Source organism: Pleurodeles waltl, chromosome 1_1 (assembly GCF_031143425.1).
Source record: "Pleurodeles waltl isolate 20211129_DDA chromosome 1_1, aPleWal1.hap1.20221129, whole genome shotgun sequence".
Taxonomy (NCBI): Eukaryota; Metazoa; Chordata; class Amphibia; order Caudata; family Salamandridae; genus Pleurodeles; species Pleurodeles waltl.
This window is the reverse complement of record NC_090436.1, coordinates 59,727,279-59,752,072: the sequence shown is the minus strand read 5'-3', so window position 1 is coordinate 59,752,072 and position 24,794 is coordinate 59,727,279. Positions and strand designations below refer to the sequence as shown.

General features: G+C 43.6%; 1 protein-coding gene across 1 annotated transcript in view; it reads right to left on the bottom strand.

Moving 5' to 3' along the window:
• STOML2 (stomatin like 2) overlaps nt 1-24,794 on the bottom strand; it is a 74,196-nt gene that overhangs the window by 28,439 nt on the left and 20,963 nt on the right. Inside the window, exons 2-6 of the mRNA XM_069212514.1 lie at nt 14,881-15,033; nt 5,382-5,481; nt 974-1,032; nt 670-771; nt 108-242 (exon numbers count right to left, since the gene is read on the bottom strand). Coding sequence (XP_069068615.1) covers nt 108-242; nt 670-771; nt 974-1,032; nt 5,382-5,481; nt 14,881-15,033 — 549 coding nt within the window. The remainder of the gene's footprint in view (nt 1-107; nt 243-669; nt 772-973; nt 1,033-5,381; nt 5,482-14,880; nt 15,034-24,794) is intronic.

Below are 24,794 nucleotides of genomic sequence, written 5' to 3'. Positions count from 1 at the left end.
ACCAGAAGAGATGCAGTTCTCCAAAGTGTCAAAAAACAGTATGGAGAATCTATCCTTGAAAGAGCATTGTAAAAGGGCAAAGTCACATCCCCAAATATCACAGTCACCTGCATCTGCATGGACTCCTTGACTCTGGGAGGAACATGGATGTCCTTGATCTCATAACGCAGGCATCGGATCCCCCACACATCTGCAGCTTGATTGATGGCGTCCACAATGTTTGCGTTGAGAGACTCTCTTTCCTAAGAGGGTGGACATAGAAACCAAAACCAGTAATTACAATGGCCAGATCTTTCTAGGATTCCTCTTCACAGACACTTTAGTTAAGAATCATTCTCTTGTGCTACTCGAGCCAAGACCTGAGATTCCGAGTGTGGCTGAGAGTAGATGGGGTAATTTAGGATCATATGTAAGAAGTCTTTGACTTGGCACTCTGGTCTTCCTACGCGAAAGACCTCAGGTTAGATTTGGAACTCTGTTCTATTAAAACTACAAAAAACGCCATGAACGGATCGAGATCTGCACCTCATCTCAAGTATCAGGACACAGAACAGAATCTATGTACAGGACAACTTACAGAAGTTAACCGTAGTTACTACGTGCAAGGGTTTTGTGTTGGGCACTGCTTTAAAAAATAAATAAAAAATAAATAAAAAAAATACTACTCACCCGGAAGACCTTGTCCAGCGAGAGTTTACCTAGCTCTGATCTCATTGTGGTTTGAGCCAGCTGTGTTACTGCATACTCAGGGTCTTCTACTCCATAACTTGCCTGGGAATGAGCCACGTCGAAGAGAAAGAAAAGGAGAATAAAGGAGAAAACATTAAATGCTTAGACAACACAATCAGATATCAAAAACGAGGTTTATACTGTCTAAATCAACTACTTCTGTAATGGGGGATTAATGAGCGAGGAGGTTAAGGAGGAGTTTGCAGAGTAACTGGTCAAATGCAGAGGAGGCTTTCTCACTTACCTTATACGGATCCATTATCCGCAAGTACAGAACTCCATCAATCTGAAGAGTCACATTATCTGTAGAACAATGAAGGAAACATTACAAATCCACGTGATTAGTTTGCACACAAAGCACACCCTCAGCGGCACAGGGGCAGCCGGTGCATCATTTTTAGCTTTCATGAATATGTCATAGTATACAGCTATTCTTAATGGATCTTGCTTAAGACATGTAGTGTATAGCTTGGGAAAACAATCTACCTGCAGGGAATGACCTTTCTTTGCTAAAAGTACTCTAATCTGGAGGTAGTGAAGAAACTCTTTCAAAATTATTTTGAACTCTTCCTGGATGTTCTGAAAGGACTTAAGAATACCCTTATCGAAACTGATGCATGAACTGTATGTTGCCCCACAAGCTGAGTTTTAAGGCAGATTTATGTGTCCCTCTAAAAGTCAATTAAGAGTAGAGTATCTATGTAATTAAGGAACCTTCATAAACTAAAAGCCGGATTGACCTTAAATCTGTCAAACATTTTTATCGCACATGTTTTAGATGATGTTTACAATCAGAAAAGTGCAAGATTAACACAATTTATTTATTTTGTGATGTGCACAAAGTGAGGCCCGACGGACCAATACACAACCATACAATGATTAGTGACATTAAACGGGGGGAAAAAAAAAAGACTTGCACGTGTATACGCTGCCCCATCGCACACCCCACAGTCAGCAATGAAACTCAGCATATTTCTGGTACAAGTAATCTGCACACAGTCCCTCCCTCCCCCAGCCTGTCCCTACGCCTCAAAGGTCCGGATTTCATCCTGGATCATCTGCAATTCGGGTCGGAGCGACTCCGGCACTATGCCCCCTATAGTCTGCATATCTTTGCCATATCTTAGGGTGTTTCTGGGGGCCACCCTCAGCCCTATAATCTGCTATTTCCAACCCCATCCAATGGTCTCCCTTCTTTCAAATTGCCATGAATGAGGAATTCTCAGTCTGCCACTTTAGAGCTATATCACACTTAGCCAGGGTTAGACCTAAAAATAGTAAGGATAGTCTGTATCTGTTGCCTCCTAATCTGACAGCGAGATGAAGGATTCATCGATTAAAGACCTTTTTACAGAAAGTGACCAAATAATAAAATTGAAAATTCGGTATGGCCCACCCCCTTTCACATATGGATGTTGTTAAAACAAACAAACAAAAAACAACTAAAAAAATAACCTTATGGCTTTCTGTGGTTCCAGATGAAAGATGATATTAAGTTTTTTAACCTTCTGAAATTTCTAATGATCTAAAACAATATATACCAATTTGGGGAGTATTACCATATTGATAATATTTACACTGCCTAATACTGCAATTGGAAGACTTTTCCATTTGTTCAGTACTAAAGAAATTCACATAGGGCCTGTTCGTAATTTGCCCCATAGAGTCCTCTGTCTGTATTTGGGAGCCTTATCCCTTGATTTCTCATACTTGAGAGGTTGTAGATGAGGCCTTTAGACACCTATATAGATACATACAATTTTGTCTACAGTAAGCTTATAGCCTGAAAGGCTACCAACTTCCATTCCAAGATTGAACAATACATTCACCTTTGTATTAAATCACTACAATAGCCAAATTTGCATTCCAACATTATCAGAAATTATTTTATTTTTACATTACGTCAGCAACACTAAACAAGCGGTATCCAGCTAAAGCATCCACTTGTCCCAGGTGTCCATTCAAGGAAGCAGACAGATTAGATGTGTTTTCAACCTGTCCACTAATTAAGATTATTTTGGGAGGAAGTGTTAACTCAGATATCTTATGTTGTGCGAAAAACAATTGAATTTGACACTGTTTTGATCATGATGGGATTTAACAGTGAGGTATATAACCCATTTGTTTTTCTCACCATTTTATTGGCAGGGCTTCAAGCAGCTCTGTTATGGAAGAGCACTGTTTCTTCTGATTATGTTTCTTGGTCCAGAAAGTTCTAGAAATATACTATTTTGAAAAATTATGAAGTGTGATTACCCTCTCGAAAAGATTTAAGAATGTATGGGGGACAGGTACAGATTGAGGAATCAATACCATATTATGTGATTTCACCTAATTTCTCCTTAAGAGTTTTATGTATTTACGGATTATAAGACAAACGAATGAGGGTATGATGTCTTGGGAAATATCCACCAGTGATTTTGGATATGCTTTATTGTTTAAACAGATTTCTATTCTGATGAACCGAATGTAACTATACTGAAATTGAGTGAACCATCACGAGTTATGCTTTAAGGTCTTTGACTACTTAGATAACTGTATGTTGATCTGCTGTACGCATTTCATAAAAAATAAAAGAATGAAGTGTGGAAGAACAGTGGACCCGAACCAATAAGGAGAGGAAAAATTGGAACGGACACAAGTGTGCTGGCTGGCACCTAATACACTCCAAAGGTGTCATATATGGGGCATTGTTAAGGGTGAAGATGCATGGTGCCACCTGGCGAAGCTGGACAGATATTTCCAGGAAAAAGATTTCCAGATAGAGTATGGTGCCTGGAGGATACTCATAAGGTGAAGAACCTGCAGTAAGATATATCCATCATAAAGTTTGATTAAGATGGTAACTTCTTGTGGTGATGTCCAATGCAGCACCTATACCTGTATCTGCTTGGTGGAGCAGGGAATTATGGTACAAATTTTCCCCAATTGAGTGCAAAAATTGTGTCTGGTTATCTATTGGAGAAGATGCATAGGAAGCAGGGCATTAGCCTCTGACCAGGGAAAGCAAGACTTCTGTGAGGAAACTCAATCCTAGTATTACATTTAGGTTCACTACAGCAAAGAAAAGATCTGAGTTTCCAGATCATTCCTGCAGAGATCTTCTGATGCAAGTGAGGAAGAAGAGGGGACAAAAAAACTGTTTGGTTGGGAAAGTCAAGGAGAGGGACTGAATGAAAGAAATGCAGGTTGGCTTGAATGTCAGTAATAACGTCATGTTATGTAGGACAGAGCAGAGTAATCCAGCCTTAGGAGAGGCATCATCCTTCAGTTCATCAGCCCGGCACAGAGAATCCTGGCTCATGTCCAGGGGAATTCCTGGTGTCACGGGGTTAAATGAGGCCAGACCCTCAGGAACCGTTCTCAGTTTTCCTTGGCTCCATGGGTGCATTGCAATTCTCATAGTGGTACGATTATGCAGGCACCACTGGCAACAGCATGGTTTTAGTTGTTTTTCTTCGGTATCTCAAAGCAGGTTCTGGTATCTTTAAATCCACAGAGCACCAGTGGGCTGGTTCCAGTGATGTTTGGCTTACACAGCACCTTAGCTGGGTGCAGTACCCATGGGCCTTCATGACAGTTCGCAAAAACTCTGTTAAACATGTAAATCGCTGACTGGGCCTCGGTGAGAACTTCACCTGGTTGGAGGGTTTGAATTACTAGCCTAATGTTTCAAGTGTTTTATGCTTAAGCGACATCACAAGGAAAGTAAACCACAAGACAGTCAGACCACAGATGCCAGACACAAAACAATAAGATCTACCTGCTGAGTACTGCTACTGACATCAGTCACTCCTGCAATAAAAGAAGACCTGCACCAGAGAGTGAGAACCAGTGGCTGTAAACCCTTGGGCCCAAAGATAAATCGAAAAGCAGGAGGGCATTATAAGCTATTAGAAGATCACCGAAATCCAAACAGTGGTTTGGTGACTCTGCAGAAAGATGTAACGTTTGTAAAATGGCTCAGCGACTTAAATGCTGATTGATGGTATCAGAGTTATGAGCAGGTCACGAAATCAGAATCCTGAATCGACTGACTCAACCTTCACTTCTTCCGAAGTTGGTAAACCGAGTAATATTAAATTGTGTAATGGTAACCGGTTATTTACCTTGCTTGAAAAGAACATAAATGAGGTATGAAGTCCTATTTAGGAAACAAGTTGTTGCAGCCAGGCATTCATGCCAGGCTCCACTTTTGCTGTGCTACTTATGTTATAATGCATCGAAAATATTCTGAAAGCCTTGCAGGAGTAGTATCGGATGCACTAGTACACACTTTGTATTAAATTCAAGCATATTTATTGATGGAACAATCTGCTTAATCTACTTTTAATCTTTAGCAAGTTTGGCAGGGAGGACTATCAAAAACATTTTGAAGACCATGCTTGGAGATCTTACTGAGGTTCTCAGTGACTTCACGGACCACTCTCGTTATCGGTCTTTCACCTTGGATTCAGCCTCAGTGAAAAAGATCCCAATTATTCACTGCTGCTTACAATGAGGATATGGTTCTGGAAAGGCCACCCCATGAGGCCTCTTTCCACCCTATGCATAGTCACAGCGTACTGGGATGCATCCATTAGCAGCTAACTGCCCTATTTACAGTGGTTGCTGTAGGAGGCGAAGCGAACTGCAAAGAAGCGTGTTCTCACCTAAACTGACTGCTGACTGCTCGGGGACATTGATGACTATTTCTTTCAGACTCTGGACGTACCTAATCCGGTCCAGCAGAGGGATGAGGAAATTTAAACCCTGGAATGACAAAAAGAGGAAAAATAAAAGATAATATGTGTTTTGACAATTTGCACACAGATATTCAGTTCGCTCCAGCAAGGAAATATCACTTCGGTAGGGGATATGTTGAAAGATGCTATCTGAAACATTTTATTATTTAAATGTACTCTAAGATCACATGAAGACAAGTTTCAACCCGGCGCTTTAATTCCAACTCAGTTACAGACTGCTGCAATAAATTGTAAACAACCCCAAATATGCACCCCGGATAACGTTTACAAATAATCCCAACAATTAACCCAAGTCATCACCCAACAAACACTCATTGAACTCCGACCAAACCACGGAGAAAGACCGTCTTCTAATCCTCCAAGCCTAGAAAACAGTGTGTTGCACACAAGACAAGATCACACAGGCCTCTTGCTTGGAAGCATCTACGCCCCCAGTGTGGATCAGGACTCCTGGGCAATACTCTCAAGCCACCTAGCACAAACAACACATCTACCATGGATACTCTGGGTCAATCACAACTGTGTCCTTGACTTACACTTCGATCGGTCCCATCCTCCACTCCCTTACTACATTCAGACAGAATGCTGTATTATTTGGACATGGCACTGAGCGTTAGTGGATACCTGGAGGGCACTTAACCCGGCTTCCTGAATATATTTTTCACTCCATACCCCAAAAACGCCTAGACTGCAGTTACTTGCTCCGCTTCTCCAAACTGCGGACTATTTGGGCTGAGTAGTGTCAGATCATGACCCTCATATTGTGGACTTAAACTGGGGGCCCCCACTTTCCCCCACTCCCACCTGCCATCTACCTCGTTCCTTCATGGAAGAGCCAGCATTCCGAGACTCCCAAGGAACCCATATCCACAACTACTTCACTGACAACACAGACACTGTCTCTAACAGGCTCCTCGAGTGGAATGCTTTTAAGGTTGTCACTCGGGGTGTCTGTCTTCAGGAGGTGGTTGGAGTGCAACGCACACTGGACAAGGAAATTACTGAGGCAAAACATCCCGTGACCTTGCTAGAGCACCAGGCTGAACAAGACACTTCCCATCACCTGGTGTTGGTTCAGGCTAAGCGTGACCATGACTCCCTTATTGAACGTCTACGCTGCTTCAATCTCACTATATATGTGGGGCCAGAACATACGTGGAGGGTAATAAATCGGAGCGACTCCTTGCTTGGTTGATACGCCAGGAGCAAAGGGAAACCCTTGTACAGGCTGGAGAGGTGATATTGAGCCGTTCCTTGATAGCCTACCCAAACTGAGAATCAACACCGCTACACTCTAGACGCGGTCATAACATCAGCAGACGTTAAACAAGTGATCAAGGATTTAGCCAAGAATTAAAGTCCCGGCTTTGATGATCTCCCTGTAGAGTACTACTTTATGTTAGCCAAAACTGTTGCAGCCCGCCTAGTGGGCATGTCCAATGAAGCCTTGAGGGGGGGGGGGTGGGGGGGGGTGGGGGGAGGGGGGGGGGGGAGCTGGTTGGGCCTCTACCGCATTCTTTAAAAGAATCTCTCAGTAGCCATCCCCAAGCCACACCGTGATCCGACTGACGCAGCTTTTTACTACCCCACTGCAATTCTGGTGGATGGATTAAAAAATGATAGGTAAAACACGGTTGCCCAGATCTTGACAGAACTTGTCCACCCAAATCAAAACGGGTTTGCCCCTGGACGCAGCACTTCACATAACCTTTGGCGTCTTTTCCAACAGGTGCGGGAATGTTAACCGTACGCGGCCTGCCTGGTGTTAGACCTGGAGAAGGCGTTTGAATTCCTAGACTGAACTTACCTCTTCTGTGCGTTTACACAAATGGGTATTGGCACCCACCTTTTGGCCTACAACAGACTCCTCTACATGAAACCTTTTTCACAGGCCAAGTTGGTCGCCTCATTTCAGAACACTTTCCAGTGGAGCATGGTACATGTCAGGGCTGCCCGCTATCCCACCCTGTTTTTTGGAGCCGCTGGCTATTAGACTCTGTCAGGACGGCGTTCATTTGGACATTCCCTTCGCGGATATGACACACATAGTATCACTCTACGCTGACGACATTCTTCTTCATATCCATGGCACCTGAATGGACTATGCTGGCATCCAAACTGTGCTACAAACACTAGCCAAAATATCCGGTTTGAAGGTTAACTGGGGTAAGTCCTCCATCTACCCATTACACGAAAATGTGTACCCTCTAGATGTTAAAATAGCGTTTTTATCACCTGGCAGAATTCGGCAGTATGATACTTAGGTATTCACCTATACCACTCTCCAGACGACAACCTATGCCCCATACTGGCATCATTTAAATCATTAGTATCTTTTTGGACTAAATTGCTGGCCGTTACAGGAAGAATTGCACTATCGAAGATGGTTATCCTGCCCAGTCTCTTGTATTATTTTGCTAACATCCCAGTAATCCCTCCCTGCACCCCTTTCTTTTTATTTTGAGGAAATCTTTCTGGTAGCCAAACTTAAATGGATGACCAGATGGATTGCCTGCCCGAACACAGGTGAAACCTGCTGCCATTTCCCCACCCCTCAATCCCACCACAGTCAGAAATCTCTTAGTGCCTTGGAAGACACCTGACCCAGAACCAGTGCTCTTACATCTCAGGTCCTTCCGTACGGTCCAGGGGTACCCTTGGTGGGACTTCCAAAATACCTGGGCATTTATGCGACCTCAGCCTTGTGAAGCTGGCACGATTGCTCTATTACTACAATCAGAGATTTATTCTCCGACAGTCGTCTTCTTACATTCGAGCAGCTCCAGGAAGAATTTGACCTTCCAGCAGTGCCGTTCCGCACTTGTCGTCAACTCCATAATACCCGTCTCCAATTGTGGGGAACTAGAGATGAAGACCCTCCAGCCCAGTCATTCATTCAAATTATACTTACGATGGGTGAGGGATGACAAGTAGTTACAAGGTTATACAAGGCTCTCTGAACCCAAACAGGCATTTCACCGTCTCCCCTTTGCACCAAATGGGAGGATGACATTGAAAGCGTGTTACATGATAGGGAGTGGGTGCAAGTACTGGCCTTCTCACACACAGTTTCACGAAACACAATATTTATAAACATACAGTTTCATATCTTACATTGATCACATCTCACTCCCACGCAACTTAATCAGCAATTCGTGACGTCGAATCTGGCTTGTCCCAGATATCGGTCAAGTGCTGCGGACCTACAACATATGCTGTAGTCTTGCCTCGCCCTCCATGTTTACTGGCAGGGCATACATACCATCATGCAGGAGGTCACCAAGCTCACAGAGCTAAATTCTTGGGAGGCCAGCGACCTTGGCATTCTTAAACGCAGGAAACGACATCGCTCGCCCATGCTTTGCCAGTCTTGCCCTGTTATTAGCTAAAAGAACACTTACTATGCACTGGAAGGACCCTCAAGATCCACCTCTGGAGGCATGGTAGGGCTTGATGAGGAAATGGGGAACCGCAGAGTGCACAGCTCTTCGTTATGAGGAAGCACATCGCATCCGCAGACGGCCCATCTCTCCGGAATAGGACGCCTTAATGTCACAGTTTTCCATCTCATCACCTCAGGTGACTTCCCCCAGCCTCTCTCTGACCCCTCAAAGATCAGGCTTCCCCACACTTCATTTCGCTTTCCCCACAGCTGAAGAGATATTACACCCCTCCTTCTCTATATTTAGGAAACACACCGACTCCACACCTGCTGTCTAAACTCAATCAATAATATATCTACCATGCCACTTTGTGCCGTTATCCATTGTTCTGCCCCCCACCCCCCCTTACATCATTGATTAGCTTTCCCGTAGTATATGCCTCTGTCCTGACCCCTTGTCCCTACCCAGTCTCAATTCTCCCCCCATTGTTACGGCTCTTTGTTATTCTGTTTTGGCAAGACGCAGCCGGTCATCTATCCTAACTGCAAATGTTACCATTGATTCATCATTTTTTATATGTCTCGCCATACGAATATAGTATAATGCTTTTATGTCATGATAAAACTCAAACACAATCCTTAAAAAAGAAGATCACACAGGCCTCTAGCTCTGGGCAAGACTCACACAGCTCCGGATATCTGTTTGATACTGAATCCCCACTAAACACTAAGAGAGGCCACCACACTACACCAATGTCTGTATTTCAGAGATGCGATCAATGAACGACATTCTCAGATCTTGAGGTTTTGCCATAACGCAAAATGGAAGAAAATATTTAGATGGGCTAATGGGATGCAAGAAAAGTCTAGGGGGGAGAATGGATCTTCAACATGGTACACTACTGGTAATATTGTACATCTCACTGAATACATAAGATAGTAAAACAGACATATGGAAGGCAGTATATTGTGTGTCTGCCCAACATTTGAGTAATTGGGATGAAGTCGTACTTACGGTACACGAGAAGTTTAAGACTGCCCTCTACATGGGACAAGAGGTAGAACACTTAAGGCCACCAGAAGCTTTCCTTTGGCTTCAAAAAAGGAAAGCTGACCACACATTTGCTTTCAGCAGAACATAAATGTTGATCCCTATGTGTATGGGGAAGGATGTGCTACCTTCAAAAGACATTTGTTTTCCTGTGATTTATCACCCCCTATGAATGGGGAAAATGATGTACTCTTTAGGGGATAATGGGAGTGGATTTGAGCTACCGGGATCCTCAATGATAGAAGACTTGGGCAAGTGGGAGGGATTGCAGGCAGATTAGTGTGCTGGTCACTGTACAGATGAATTCCAACAGACCGGACAGGGCTTATCAGTGAGGAGAACTGATACTCTGGTGCTGGAAAAATACATGAAGTTAGGGTTTCCCTTAGGTCTCATATTGGAGGTGTTTATGGGTGAAGGGGTTTGATTAACTTAATTGAAATCTTTAGTAAAATAAGTAATGTTTCCATCTATATCTTATATTTATCAAGACTTTCATTATGCCAATCACGCCACATCTTAAGATCCCTGCTGGGATGCTGGGCATGGCACCCATTTTCTCTGGCACAGGTGGGGGGCTTTGTTTTTTGTATATTTACTTTGTTATAGAAAGTTTAAATGAAGTATTTGAGGGAGCTGTAAAACAATTGCTATAAAATTACTATGCTCAGGACAGTCCTCCTAGGAAACTAAGGGTGATCTTTTGAGACTCAGCTGACTGGAAGCCAATTTGTTCTAGAGGAGGACATAGAAAGAAATACTTGACAGCCTTTTTAAGTAAAGGGATTGAGACAAATAAGAGTGACACTCCATTACCACTTCATCTCATCTAGTGTAGCAGGTATTTTAAATGTCACACTTTTGAATCACCATTAAATCACCGGACGAAGAACAAATAGAAGTTTGGGGATGTCCACGAGTAGTATTGCAAGAGGGCACAATCCACTTCTTGTATGCAGATATATTTGTTATTTGTATAGTCCTTGCCAAATGATAGTCATTTTTATTTAGTACAATCCGGCAGCCATCTCTGCATCAGGATCGCTATGATTAAGAAGGGCAGTTATTTGGTATCTGTGCTGAGGGGGTCCCACCTTAGACACCACAAACTCTCACATCTGATTACCCTGAAAGACCACTGGGCACGAGGGGGTTCAGTGGACTGACCAGGTGACCAGATGTGAGAGTTGGTGTGCTGTCAGGGTTTGTTGGAGTGTGTAAGTTCATTAGTTTAACATTGTTTGTGCTACGGTATACCATGACTGTAGGTAAAGTAGGACTTCATGCCAAGAAATGCAAAGAATCGGAGTCAAGGGGTAACTTTGTATTTGTGAGTACTTAATTTGTGTGTTAATATTACAAGACAGCAGATTCATGAGTTTCCAACCAGAATACTGTACTTCATAGAACTGGGAAGTGGCTTAAGGACCAGAAAATAATCCAAAGGTTGTCCTCCGGTGAACTATTATTAGCTGTTTTTTGGCCTGAGAGTTGGGATATAGAGGTTGTGTGTCTTGTTTGGTTGGTAGTTTTTGTAGCACAGCGAATGGTTTACATCACCGTTTCTTAAGTGTGGATGGTGTGCTGCTTCTTCAAGTTGTTTGCCTGAGCACATGTATGTAATGTATGTGTTGTGATTGGGTTGATTTGTTGTGTAAAAATTTAAATGTGCTGTATTCTGTGTTGTGAATAAGGCGTCGGCCTCTCACCCTCACTTTCATCTGGGACATGTTGATATAGGGTCTAATGCTGTCCGCTGGAAGTTTGTAGCAGTGACTGGGCACATGAACCAATATGCTTCAAGTGGGGAGTGTGGCCAAGGGAAGAGTAAGTGGGGCTGCCATGGTGGGCCTCTTCACAACTGTAAAACTGATATTACATCTGCCCTTTGGGTCAGGCTCTCTAGGGTATACAGAATGTTCTCAGCCCTTCTGTGCTGAACATCCCTCAGATTACACCAGGAGGGATGGCGCAGAGACGACTTGATCACCGAGTTGGGTATCATGACGTCGTTTTGATATGGATATCACAATTCATTGTTGTTACACAGTCTTAGCTGTACATCACCTCTAATACCTGTGGCAAGTTTTACAGACCTCCCCCCTGTGCAGTCCAGAGCAAGTCTTGCACCTTACTTGCATCCTGGTTGTGGACGCTGACAACTGAAGGTTTCCACTTAAGTGTAACAAGACCTGGACCAATCCTGCTGTTCGGTTGCCATCAATGCCCCCCTAGAAACTTGCATGGGGGATATGGCCCCTGAGCAAAGGTATCCCCCCAATTGCCAATGGTGTAGGGCCTGCAACACATTGGCCAAGCACCCACAAGGCTTCCAATAAGCACAGTAATTTATAAATGTATTGCAGTCGCTATGACGACAGTCAAACTGATAATGTGTAAGCCCATGACCTTCAGTGACAATGATGTACATATCTGCATATGTGCTAAGACCGAGAGTCCTCAGCCTTTGTTCAAATATGCTCAGGGTTGATGGGAATAGGGAATCACCACATTGATGGCAGTAGCCCTGAAAGCAGTCACCAAGTCCTCAACCTACTAGGGAATTTTCTGCTATGCCGGTAGGCCAGTCCACTGGTGCATCCCACTGAATTAACTATATTTTGCAAGTATAACCAAGCAGGGCCTTCTGTGGAAGATGCCTCTGGTCCTGCCCGCTAGTACAACCATCTGTAGCGACTCATGGATCTGAAGTAAAGGATGGGGTAGTACAGCACCAATGGGAGCAGACTGGCCGCTTCAAATGCAGGGGTATGCTTTCTGGAATTTGATGGGATAGAGTCTGAGGTTTGCATGTGTTTTTGTTATGTGTGCATGTAAGAGAGAGTGTGTATATATAATGTTTGTATGTGTGTACATGTGTCTGGTGGCTACCTTTTGGCATTTGGTTGTCGCCACAGCCTAGAATCTGGTGGAAGCGGTTCCAAAATTGGACTTTTCTTTGCATGTTGAGGATATTTTAGACATAATGATGCTAAGGTAGTCCATTTGACTTACTCTAACAATTTCAGGCAATAGGGGGTTGCTACTACACATGTAGTAACATTGTACACAGGAGATACCTTGGTATACCTCAGGAAAATAATCTATTCAGCACGCATCAACTTAATTTGGAGAGGTATCTGGCCTATCTATCGCTACAAATAAAAAATGCTTCAGTTGATGCAGCTCAGAGATGTCATGGGGCACTGACTGCCCGAGGTGGGACTGACTTTTAAGATATCTTGGTATCAATATCATAGATTACAAATTAGAAGGCCGTAAATTTAACATCAGTAAGGTTGTGGACGGCCTTTGAACCTCTATTGCATTCTGGAACACCCTTACATTATCCATGATGGGGGGAAGTGGCCTTGCCCAAAATGCTCTTCTTGCCACCTTGCCTTTATTTATGGCAAGACTATGTTTGAAACCCCTCAAAAGACCTTTGCCGAACTGGAGAAACTGCAGGTCCAATTGGTCTGGGCGGGCAAAAGGAGTAGAGTTAAGCTAGACACATTAAAACAGAAGTGGGAAAGGGGACGACTGGAAATCCCCGACAAGGACCTTTACTATATGGCTGTTCACTGGGTAGACGTTGGTGACAACTGGTAAAAGAGATTACTTAAAGGAACACATATGAACATGACACTCCAATGATGAGGGGCAGGGAGATTTCACCTACCATGAAGTTTATATAAAGCAGTGCCAAGTTGGGGAGAGGGGTGGTGACCCTGAATATGTAAAGTATTAACCTGGAGTCAGAGAAGTAGCTCTAGTGTCAAGGCGTCTTATTTCTGTCCAGCGCAAGGGACAATTCAGCTGTCTATCCTCCGAAATGACTGCATATGTGTAGATTTTACTTTCCCCACACTTTCACCTTCAAGAACATTCTGATTCATAATATGAGGCTGTAAATGTTTGGAAGGGATGGGACAGAAATATGAAATTAGTTAGAAAGTAGAAGGAATGATACTACATACTGCTTGAAGTATGAGAGGGTGGATCTAAAAACATTCACAGGTTATTTAAGCAGCCTGCAAAATCAATTGTTTGGAAAAATGTGATTTTGGAGTTGGATGTGAGGGATGATTGTTATTAGGAAGATTTCAAGTGAAATAGAAAGGGGAATAACCAACCCCAACCTGAACTCTCCAGAGTGAGGTCAGGCTCACTGAGTTAGTTTGCAAGCAACCGGCCTAGCTACTTTAACTACCACCTTATCAAAAGTTCACCAGCAGCCACTCATGTTTTCTTGAGGGCAACGAAATTCAACATCTGCACCACCACCACCCAACAGACCTTGAGAGGATCAGACGTAAGCATGTTGGCTAATACACTGGAATATTTAAAGAGCCTCTCATCAGAACTGACTGTAAAAAAAAAAAAACAGCCATTGCTTTTAGGACACAATTCAAGTAACTGTACTGTAAAATAGAATGTTGGGTCTTAAACTTTCTCTAATTTTTATTTAGAGGGAAAACTTCACAAGGGTCCATGGAAAAGGTACAGCAGCAGCAGGCTAAACGTGCTTGCTCAATTCATGCAATTTTGGGATGGTACTAAACTAACTTGCCAGATTGTTTTGGTTCCCAGTCCAACACTAGTGGGATAGTGAGAACACTGTTGTTCTTTATTTCTATTTACGGCATTGATGTGTTCAACTGATTTTTATTTACTAGCTTGCTCACTTCTGAGACAGGAAACATGGACACTGAAGAGCATGTTTTCATGCAAGGTGTCACAGTGGGCATTCAATCTTTCAGGTATGTAAGCAGCACATATAGTACAACACCCAGTACCACCAACGAGAAGCAATGAACCACTGAGAACCAAAAGGAAACTGTATTCTGTTTGTATTAATATGAGTTTACTGTGTGTTCAGATTGGTCATAAATGACATTAAAGCACTGTTGAAGCACAACTAAAGCACAACTAAAGAGTCGACAACCAATGACAGAAAGCAGTCACCTTACCGGCTCGAGAATCCTGTGAAACCTGCCCATGCGCTCCACCACCCAGGCTTCCTGCTGCGGGACAAACAGGATCACAGTGTTCATGGGCATGTTGGAGGCCCATCTCTGTTGGGCCACCGGGGTCCATTCTACACGAACCGCTTGTCTGGAACTCTGAATTAAAAGGAGGAAAAACCCCAGATGAAATCTTAAGCATCAATAAAGCTTATGCCTATTAATCTCTTCACATACTTTAGCTCCATATTTTAGGTGGGAGAAGACTACAATGGACAGTAGTGGCCTGGGTCATCATAAACTGTATAATAATCGTTAAACAGTTTGGAAATGTCCATTGCTATTTTTCAAATTACCCATTAAGCAAGTTTACATGAAATAAAATAGGGTACAACTGTTACTTTAACTTTGTTCGTGAACTCTAGGGTATTATCAGTCCAGGTTACATTACCTCTGCTTTAGTTCTGAAAATGGTATTCATTCTTATTCAATACACACAAGATCGCACAAAGGAAAGGCTGAGAAGAATCCTCTTTTTATCTATATGTTTAGAAAGCAAATAAAAGAAGGCATGATAGCAATCAGGAAGGGTATATGCGATACAGGGCAGGGCTAACTGATGGTCGCACAGACTTGTAGCTCTGGCAGCAGGTCCCTTCTCTGGCCAGAAGTCTTGCTAAGAGTGTAAAGGACGGACTACTACAGCCGGCATGTCCGAGGGGAAGATGCTGTCCCACAGCAGCATGAATTCTGATGGCCTCAGTGCCCCATGGAACTCATGTGACTGCCTACACAAAGGAGCGCAATACTTGTATTATTTGAACCTGTGTTTCTATTCTAGAGAGTAATTGTTTGTTGATAGCTTTATTTTTTTAATACAATTGTTATTCAACTGCTCATTAAGAGTGTAGCACTTCCATTACTAACCATATCATATATATATATATATATATATATATATATATATAAAAAAACAAAAAAAAAACACGTGACTTATACCTGAATTAGAAAACAATATTTATGCAAGCAAAAAGCCAATCATGTATTAGCTGCTACCTGTGCCCTGGCAAGGAGAATGGGAATTTTAACAGCAGAGGCAGGAGGTGATAATAGGAGCAACTTTTCAGAGTCAGGTTCACACTCTTTGACCAAACTGAGGAGGGGATATCTACTTTCCTACAATTATGAAATTGGGAGAGGACACAAAAGGGAAACAAATAAGACCGCAATGAAACTACATTCACCCAAATATAGTTGAAAGCACACTGATAATTACATTAAAAGACCAACATTGGCAACCTATAAGCCACCTTTTCTGCCACCTTAAATTTAAGAGTTCACTAAATGGCATCCAGAAATGTTAATAAACCTCTAAATGACCACTTCCTTCATAGCTATTTGTAGAATACGCTACTACCCTAACATGGTCTCTTAGAGCAGTTTATAAAAGTGGCAGGAGCAGGTAGATTTCAATTGAGGCAGCCTAAAAATTCTGAATCAAGGCAGCTTAGCTGCGGAAAAAAGTCCAAGCCTCCGGTTGTAGGAAACTTTTACATGTTTTTGTCTCTACATTACACTTATAATTTCGGCTTTAGCAAATATCACAAAGTATGGAATCCAACCCTCACAAGTTGATGTAATATTGGACTGCTGGAGTCTTTAAAATGCTTTTATTGACACCAGCAAAGAACAGTTCATCCATTTCCACTGTGGGCTTGCTTACAAGCTTCAGTGTTCTGGGAACGAGATCATAAATAGTCAAGAATACATTCAAGATGACTCCCAGCATCATGCCCATTTTCAAGAACAAAAGATTATATCCTAAGAAAGACTGGACTTTTTCACACTTCACATTAAAATGAACTAAGGTGCCAGGCTCTTTATTGCTCAGCACTTGAATATTGGCAAAGAGACAGCTCAAACACGGACTAGTAGGCTGTAAGGTCTCCAAACTTTCAAGTTCAAATAACCCTTCGTATTGTACATATCCTATCACCTCTTTCAAAACTGTATACTTGAGATTTTAATTTTCAATTCTTTATTGCAATTCCTATTCTCTATTGTTTAGGGGTGGCACTCGTTCATTCATGTATGATCTTTCAGATCTCTTTTTATCTCTCCTAAACATTAGTTGATTGCTAATTATCATTTTTGATATTTTGTTTTACTTCACAAACACATCCAGTTCAACCTGCCACAACTAATGCTCATTGTTTTTTGTATTCATCTTTATTGAAGTTTCACAGGATACAATAAACGATGGTGGAAATCATCAAAGTTACTTTGCAACTTTAGTGCATAAACCGCAATAAGACCACAGAAACAATCTCCGACTACCTATAACCCCGACCCCCTTGACAAACAGATGCATAAGGGCAAATCAGCACAACTAATGCTTATGTCAGTCAACTGCATCTACAATCTTAAGAGCGGCAATGGAGAAACCGGATGTTCGGTAATTCGGATTCTATGTCAGGACCGGAGGCTTCGGATTATGCTTTCTCTTAACTTTACTGACAAACACAGCAGCCAATAAAAAAAACAATTTTTCATAAACTACAAATCCCATGAGCCTTAGCCCACCAATCATGGCACGATACTGTCCATAAATAGCATGAACACTATAGTCCTTCCTCTTTCTTTGCTGCTCCAGCAGCCAGTTAAGTGACGCGCGAAACGCACGAACATTTTGTTGTGTTATAGTATTTGGTAGTAAAGCAGCGCGCTTAGCAATATACGTGCCCTGTATTCTTGTCTTAGCGATCCGGAGCTTCGCTCCGCTTTAATGCCATGGGCGAGTTTGTAAGGGGTAATATTAATATTGGTAACGCGAGCGTCGGAACTATTTGTTTCTCCGTTGTTTTTTAAGACTTCCGGAGCCTTTGCTCCGCTTCCTTAGTGCCCACTCTACATTATTACCCCACCAGTGTGGAGCGGGAGCAGGCAGTGAGAACGAGCGCTCGCTCGTTCAGAGGACGCAGTCCTCTTTCTTTGCCCATGCGTGTGCACGCGCATTGGGCCGATCGGAGGCTTCCGACCGGCTTCTTTGCGGCGCGAACACGCGAGCGGCAATTCTCCTGTTTAACCGACCTCAGAGCGCCCGTAGGGGCTGTAACAATACATTCGGTGGCATGTGTAGCTGCAGATACACATGCTGTGCATAGTCCGCCGTCTGGTGTTGGGCTCGGAGTGTTAAAAGTTGTTTTTCTTCGAAGAAGTCTTTTCGAGTCACGAGACCGAGGGACTCCTCCCACTTCGGTTCCATTGCGCATGGGCGTCGACTCCATCTTAGATTGTTTTCTTTCCGCCGTCGGGTTCGGACGTGTTCCTTTTCGCTCCGTGTTTTGGGTCGGAAAGTTAGTCAGAATCTCGGAAACTTCGCCGGTATTGTTTTGTTCGGTATCGGGGTAGTTAGAACAAATCGACACCGAATCTTGAAGAGCTTCGGTAGCCCTTCGGGGTAATTTCGATCATCCATCGGGGCCTGGTCGGCCCGACCGCGTGCAACATCGAGACTGATGGAACGGACCCCGTTCCGATTCTGTCCTAAATGCCATAATAAATATCCTTATACGGATCAACATTTGGTCTGTAACTTGTGCCTGTCCCCCGAGCACAAGGAGGATACGTGCGAAGCCTGTCGCGTGTTTCGGTCGAGGAAAACGCTCAGAGACCGAAGAGCCAGGAGGTTGCAGATGGCGTCCACGCCGACAGGACAACGGTTCGAGGAGGAGGAAGAAGAATCTTTCTCCATCCACGAGTCGGATTCCGAAGAATTCGACGTCGAAGAACAACCAACCGTGAATAAGACGTCGAAACAAAAATCACACGAAAAGACTGACAAAGCCCAGGGGACGCCACCGCCAACAGGCCATGGCTTAACCCGGAAAGTAGGTGACCGTCCAACGGCACCGAAAAAGGGCGAGCTGCTGTCGAAGTCATCCGACTCCGGTCGAGATACAGGCACGCAGCAATCTCGGGACCGAGAGAGTGACGCAGAAAAAATTCGGCACCGACACAGCGGCACCGAAGTTGGTCGGCACCGAGAGGGCACGACGCCGAAAAGACAAAAGATCTTGTCGGAGCCGAAAAAATCCAGGGACACGGTTTCGGTGCCGAAACGCCCGGCAACCGAACCGAAAACTGGTTCCTACTCAGAGGAACAGGGACTGTCCTCTCAACTAAAAAAAACACAGATTTGAGGAGGAATTACAAACAATTGAGCCAGATCACACGCAAAAGCAGATCTTTATTCAAAAGGATACAGGGAAGATTGGCACTCTTCCCCCAATCAAAAGGAAAAGGAAACTTGACTTCCAGCAAGGAGACAAGCAACCACAAGCGAAGGTGGTAAAGAAGGTAACTCCACCACCCTCTCCACCACCATCAACTCATGCATCACCGGCACAAACTCCACCATTAACACACTCACCAGCTCATACCACAATGAGCCAGGATGATCAGGATGCATGGGACCTCTACGACGCTCCAGTATCGGACAATAGCCCAGAGTCGTACCCAACTAAACCGTCACCATCTGAGGACAGTACATCATATGCACAGGTGGTAGCTAGGGCAGCCGAATTCCATAATGTCTCGCTACATTCGGAGCCTATTGAGGATGACTTCCTCTTTAACACCCTGTCCTCCACCCATAGCCATTATCAAAGCCTTCCCATGCTTCCAGGAATGCTAAGGCACTCAAAACAAATATTTCAAGAGCCAGTTAAAAGCAGAGCCATAACTCCAAGGGTGGAGAAAAAATACAAGGCTCCGCCCACAGACCCTGTTTTTATTACATCACAACTGACACCAGACTCAGTAGTTGTGGGGGCAGCTCGTAAAAGAGCCAACTCGCATACATCAGGCGACGCACCACCTCCGGACAAGGAGAGCCGCAAATTTGATGCAGCGGGAAAAAGGGTTGCAGCACAAGCGGCAAATCAGTGGCGCATCGCCAACTCGCAAGCACTCCTGGCGAGATACGACAGGGCTCATTGGGATGAGATGCAACATCTCATCGAACACCTCCCCAAAGAGTTCCAAAAACGAGCGCAACAGGTGGTGGAAGAGGGACAAAGTATCTCGAACAATCAGATACGGTCTTCCATGGATGCAGCGGATACAGCTGCAAGGACAATAAATACTGCAGTTACGATAAGGAGGCACGCATGGCTGCGCACATCTGGGTTCAAACCCGAAATACAACAGGCTGTGCTCAATATGGCGTTTAATGAACAGCAATTGTTCGGGCCGGAGGTCGACACTGCAATTGAAAAATTAAAAAAGGACACCGATACAGCCAAAGCCCTGGGCGCACTATACTCCCCGCAGTGCAGAGGCACATTTGGCACATTTCGTAAAACAACTTTTAGGGGAAGGTTTCGAGGTCAACCCACAGAAACCAGCACCTCACAAACAAGACCACCTACCTACCAGGGACAATATCAAAGGGGAGGTTTTCGGGGACAATACAGAGGGGGCCAATTCCCAAGAAACCGGGGAAAATTTCAAGGTCCCAAAACCCCTCAAAATAAACAGTGACTCACAAGTCACACAACCCCTTCACACAACACCAGTGGGGGGAAGACTAAGCCAGTTCTACAAATCTTGGGAGGAAATAACAACAGACACTTGGGTCTTAGCAATTATCCAACATGGTTATTGCATAGAATTTCTCCAACTCCCTCCAAACGTCCCACCGAAAACACACAATATGTCAAAACAGCATATAGACCTTCTAGGACTAGAAGTTCAGGCATTGCTGCAAAAGGACGCAATAGAACTGGTACCACGTCATCAAAAGAACACAGGAGTTTACTCACTGTACTTTCTAATACCAAAAAAAGACAAAACTCTAAGACCAATACTAGATCTCAGAACACTAAACACCTACATCAAATCAGAACACTTTCACATGGTCACATTACAAGACGTAATCCCACTGCTCAAACAGCAAGACTACATGACAACATTAGATCTAAAAGATGCGTATTTCCATATACCGATACATCCTTCGCACAGGAAATACCTAAGGTTCGTATTCAAAGGAATACATTACCAATTCAAAGTGTTGCCATTCGGAATAACAACTGCGCCAAGAGTCGTTACAAAATGCCTGGCAGTAGTAGCTGCACATATCAGAAGGCAGCAAATACATGTGTTCCCATACCTAGACGATTGGTTAATCAAAACCAATACGCTAAAACGGTGTTCACAACACACAAAATATGTCATAGAAACCCTACACAACCTAGGTTTCTCAATCAACTACGCAAAGTCACACCTGCAGCCGTGTCAAACACAGCAATACTTAGGAGCAACAATCAACACAGCAAAAGGGATTGCTACTCCAAGTCCACAAAGAGTACAAACATTTCACAATGTAATACAAACCTTGTATCCAAAACAAAAAGTACAAGTCAAAATAATACTGAAACTACTAGGCATGATGTCTTCATGCATAGCCATTGTCCCAAACGCAAGATTGCACATGCGGCCCTTACAACAGTGCCTAGCATCACAGTGGTCACAGGCACAGGGTCAACTTCTAGATCTGGTGTTGGTAGACCGCCAAACATACATCCCGCTTCTATGGTGGAACAGTACAAATTTAAACAAAGGGCGGCCTTTCCAAGACCCAGTGCCAACATACGTTATAACAACGGATGCTTCCATGACAGGGTGGGGAGCACACCTCAATCAACACAGCATCCAAGGACAATGGGACATACATCAAAGAAAGTTTCACATAAATCACTTAGAACTGTTAGCAGTATTTCTAGCGTTGAAAGCATTCCAACCCATGATAACCCACAAATACATTCTTGTCAAAACAGACAACATGACGACAATGTATTATTTAAACAAACAGGGGGGGGGAACACTCAACACAGTTGTGTCTCCTAACACAAAAAATATGGCATTGGGCAATTCACAACCATATTCGCCTAATGGCACAATTTATTCCAGGGATCCAGAACCAACTAGCAGACAATCTCTCTCGGGATCACCAACAAATCCACGAATGGGAAATTCACCCCCAAATACTGAACACTTACTTCCAAATTTGGGGAACACCTCAAATAGATCTATTTGCAACTAAAGAAAACGCAAAATGCCAAAACTTTGCATCCAGGTACCCACACAGGTACTCCCAAGGCAATGCTCTATGGATGAATTGGTCAGGGATATTTGCGTACGCTTTTCCCCCTCTCCCTCTCCTTCCATATCTAGTAAACAGATTGAGTCAAAACAAACAAACTCATACTTATAGCACCAACATGGGCAAGACAACCTTGGTATACAACACTACTAGACCTGTCAGTAGTACCTCATGTCAAACTACCCAACAGACCAGATCTGTTAACACAACACAAACAACAGATCAGGCATCCAAACCCAGCATCGCTGAATCTAGCAATTTGGCTCCTGAAATCCTAGAATTTGGACACTTAGACCTCACACAAGAATGTATGGAGGTCCTAAAACAAGCTAGAAAACCTTCCACTAGACACTGCTATGCAAGTAAATGGAAAAGATTTGTTTATTACTGCCATAATGAGCAAATTCATCCATTGCATGCGTCTCCAAAAGATGTAGTAGGATATTTACTACATTTGCAAAAATCCAATCTAGCTTTCTCTTCCATAAAGATACATCTCGCCGCAATATCTGCTTACCTGCAGATTACTCATTCAACTTTCCTGTTTAGAATACCTGTCATTAAAGCGTTTATGGAAGGCCTAAAGAGAATTATACCACCAAGAACACCACCTGTTCCTTCATGGAACCTCAACATTGTCTTAACAAGGCTCATGGGTCCACCTTTCGAACCCATGCATTCTTGTGAAATGCAATACTTAACGTGGAAAGTTGCATTTCTCATTGCCATCACATCTCTAAGAAGAGTAAGTGAAATACAGGCGTTTACCTTACAAGAACCATTTATTCAAATACACAAGAATAAAGTAGTTCTAAGAACAAATCCAAAATTCTTACCAAAGGTTATCTCACCGTTCCACTTAAATCAAACAGTAGAATTACCAGTGTTCTTCCCACAGCCAGATTCAATAGCTGAAAGAGCACTACATACATTAGACATCAAAAGAGCACTAATGTACTACATTGACAGAACAAAAGTAATTAGAAAGACAAAACAACTATTTATTGCCTTTCAAAAACCTCATACAGGAAATCCAATTTCAAAACAAGGTATTGCCAGATGGATAGTTAGGTGCATCCAAACCTGCTATCTTAAAGCAAAGAGAGAGCTGCCTATTACACCAAAGGCACACTCAACCAGAAAGAAAGGTGCTACTATGGCCTTTCTAGGAAATATTCCAATGAACGAAATATGTAAGGCAGCAACATGGTCTACGCCTCATACATTTACTAAACACTACTGTGTAGATGTGTTATCTGCACAACAAGCCACAGTAGGACAAGCCGTACTAAGAACTTTATTTCAAACTACTTCCACTCCTACAGGCTGAACCACCGCTTTTGGGGAGATAACTGCTTACTAGTCTATGCACAGCATGTGTATCTGCAGCTACACATGCCACCGAACGGAAAATGTCACTTACCCAGTGTACATCTGTTCGTGGCATTAGTCGCTGCAGATTCACATGCGCCCACCCGCCTCCCCGGGAGCCTGTAGCCGTTTGGAAGTATATCTTCAACATTTGTACATTTGTAAATATATTACTTTAACCTTCATTTGGTACATACGTATTCATTCCATTGCATGGGCACTATTACTAGCATACACAACTCCTACCTCACCCTCTGCGGGGAAAACAATCTAAGATGGAGTCGACGCCCATGCGCAATGGAACCGAAGTGGGAGGAGTCCCTCGGTCTCGTGACTCGAAAAGACTTCTTCGAAGAAAAACAACTTGTAACACTCCGAGCCCAACACCAGATGGCGGACTATGCACAGCATGTGAATCTGCAGCGACTAATGCCACGAACAGATGTACACTGGGTAAGTGACATTTTCCTTATAGAGCTTGGCTTAGGGGGCATACTAAAAAATTACAAATAATTACTATAAGATTAAAAATTTGGCAGGTGGCTCCCTCCACTTAAAAACTTTAAATCTTTAATCCAAAAATTACACACCTGCTCAGGGTTGTTGCCCCCCGGTCAACTCCTCCTATCAGATACACATATTTTAAGATGGCGTACTACGCCAATGAGGAAGAGCAGTATGACGAACTGCAAGAAGCATCCTCAGAACATCATATGGAGGAAAGACTGGTGGAAGCACTGGGTTACCATGTGCAAGACTCCGTGAATTGGGCGCTAATCCAGGCCCTCAAGCCATTTACTCAACCTCTGTCTAACTTCGCTAGAAGAGACTTTTTAGGCGAAAGTAGCCAACAACCTCGCCCACAATCCGGGGATTCCGGTGACGTGTTGGGTCTTAAGCTACAGCGCTCAGGTGGCACCTCTTCTGCAGAAATTTTGTCACAAATGGCAACCTCCGTGTTGCGTGACCATGCGTATGGAGGATTTCTCCCCCCTCAAACTTCGCCTTCCAATCCTGTGCAACCATCTTCCCAATCCAGTTACCACGACCCCTCTTCAAAATCGGATTCGGATGAATCACAAGCTGATCCTCAACCGCGCAAAAAGCAGCGCAAGGCGAAGCATAATACACCCAAAGATGACACCCCGCAAGGCAAGAACCTCTTATTCTCTCCAGAGGATATCATTCACCCTCGCTCTACTGAGTGGGTTCCTCAACAAGAGGTGGCGAACTACGTCCAAGACCGGCTGCGCAGAAACTTTGAGAAAGAGGTACGCAATACTCTTAGATCAGAGTGTCCCCGCCCCTCCCTCCTAGGCAAAGTAGTGGACACACCAGAACTGGATCCTAACATGGCGACCTTTCTCCGGAAATTCGCCAAGGA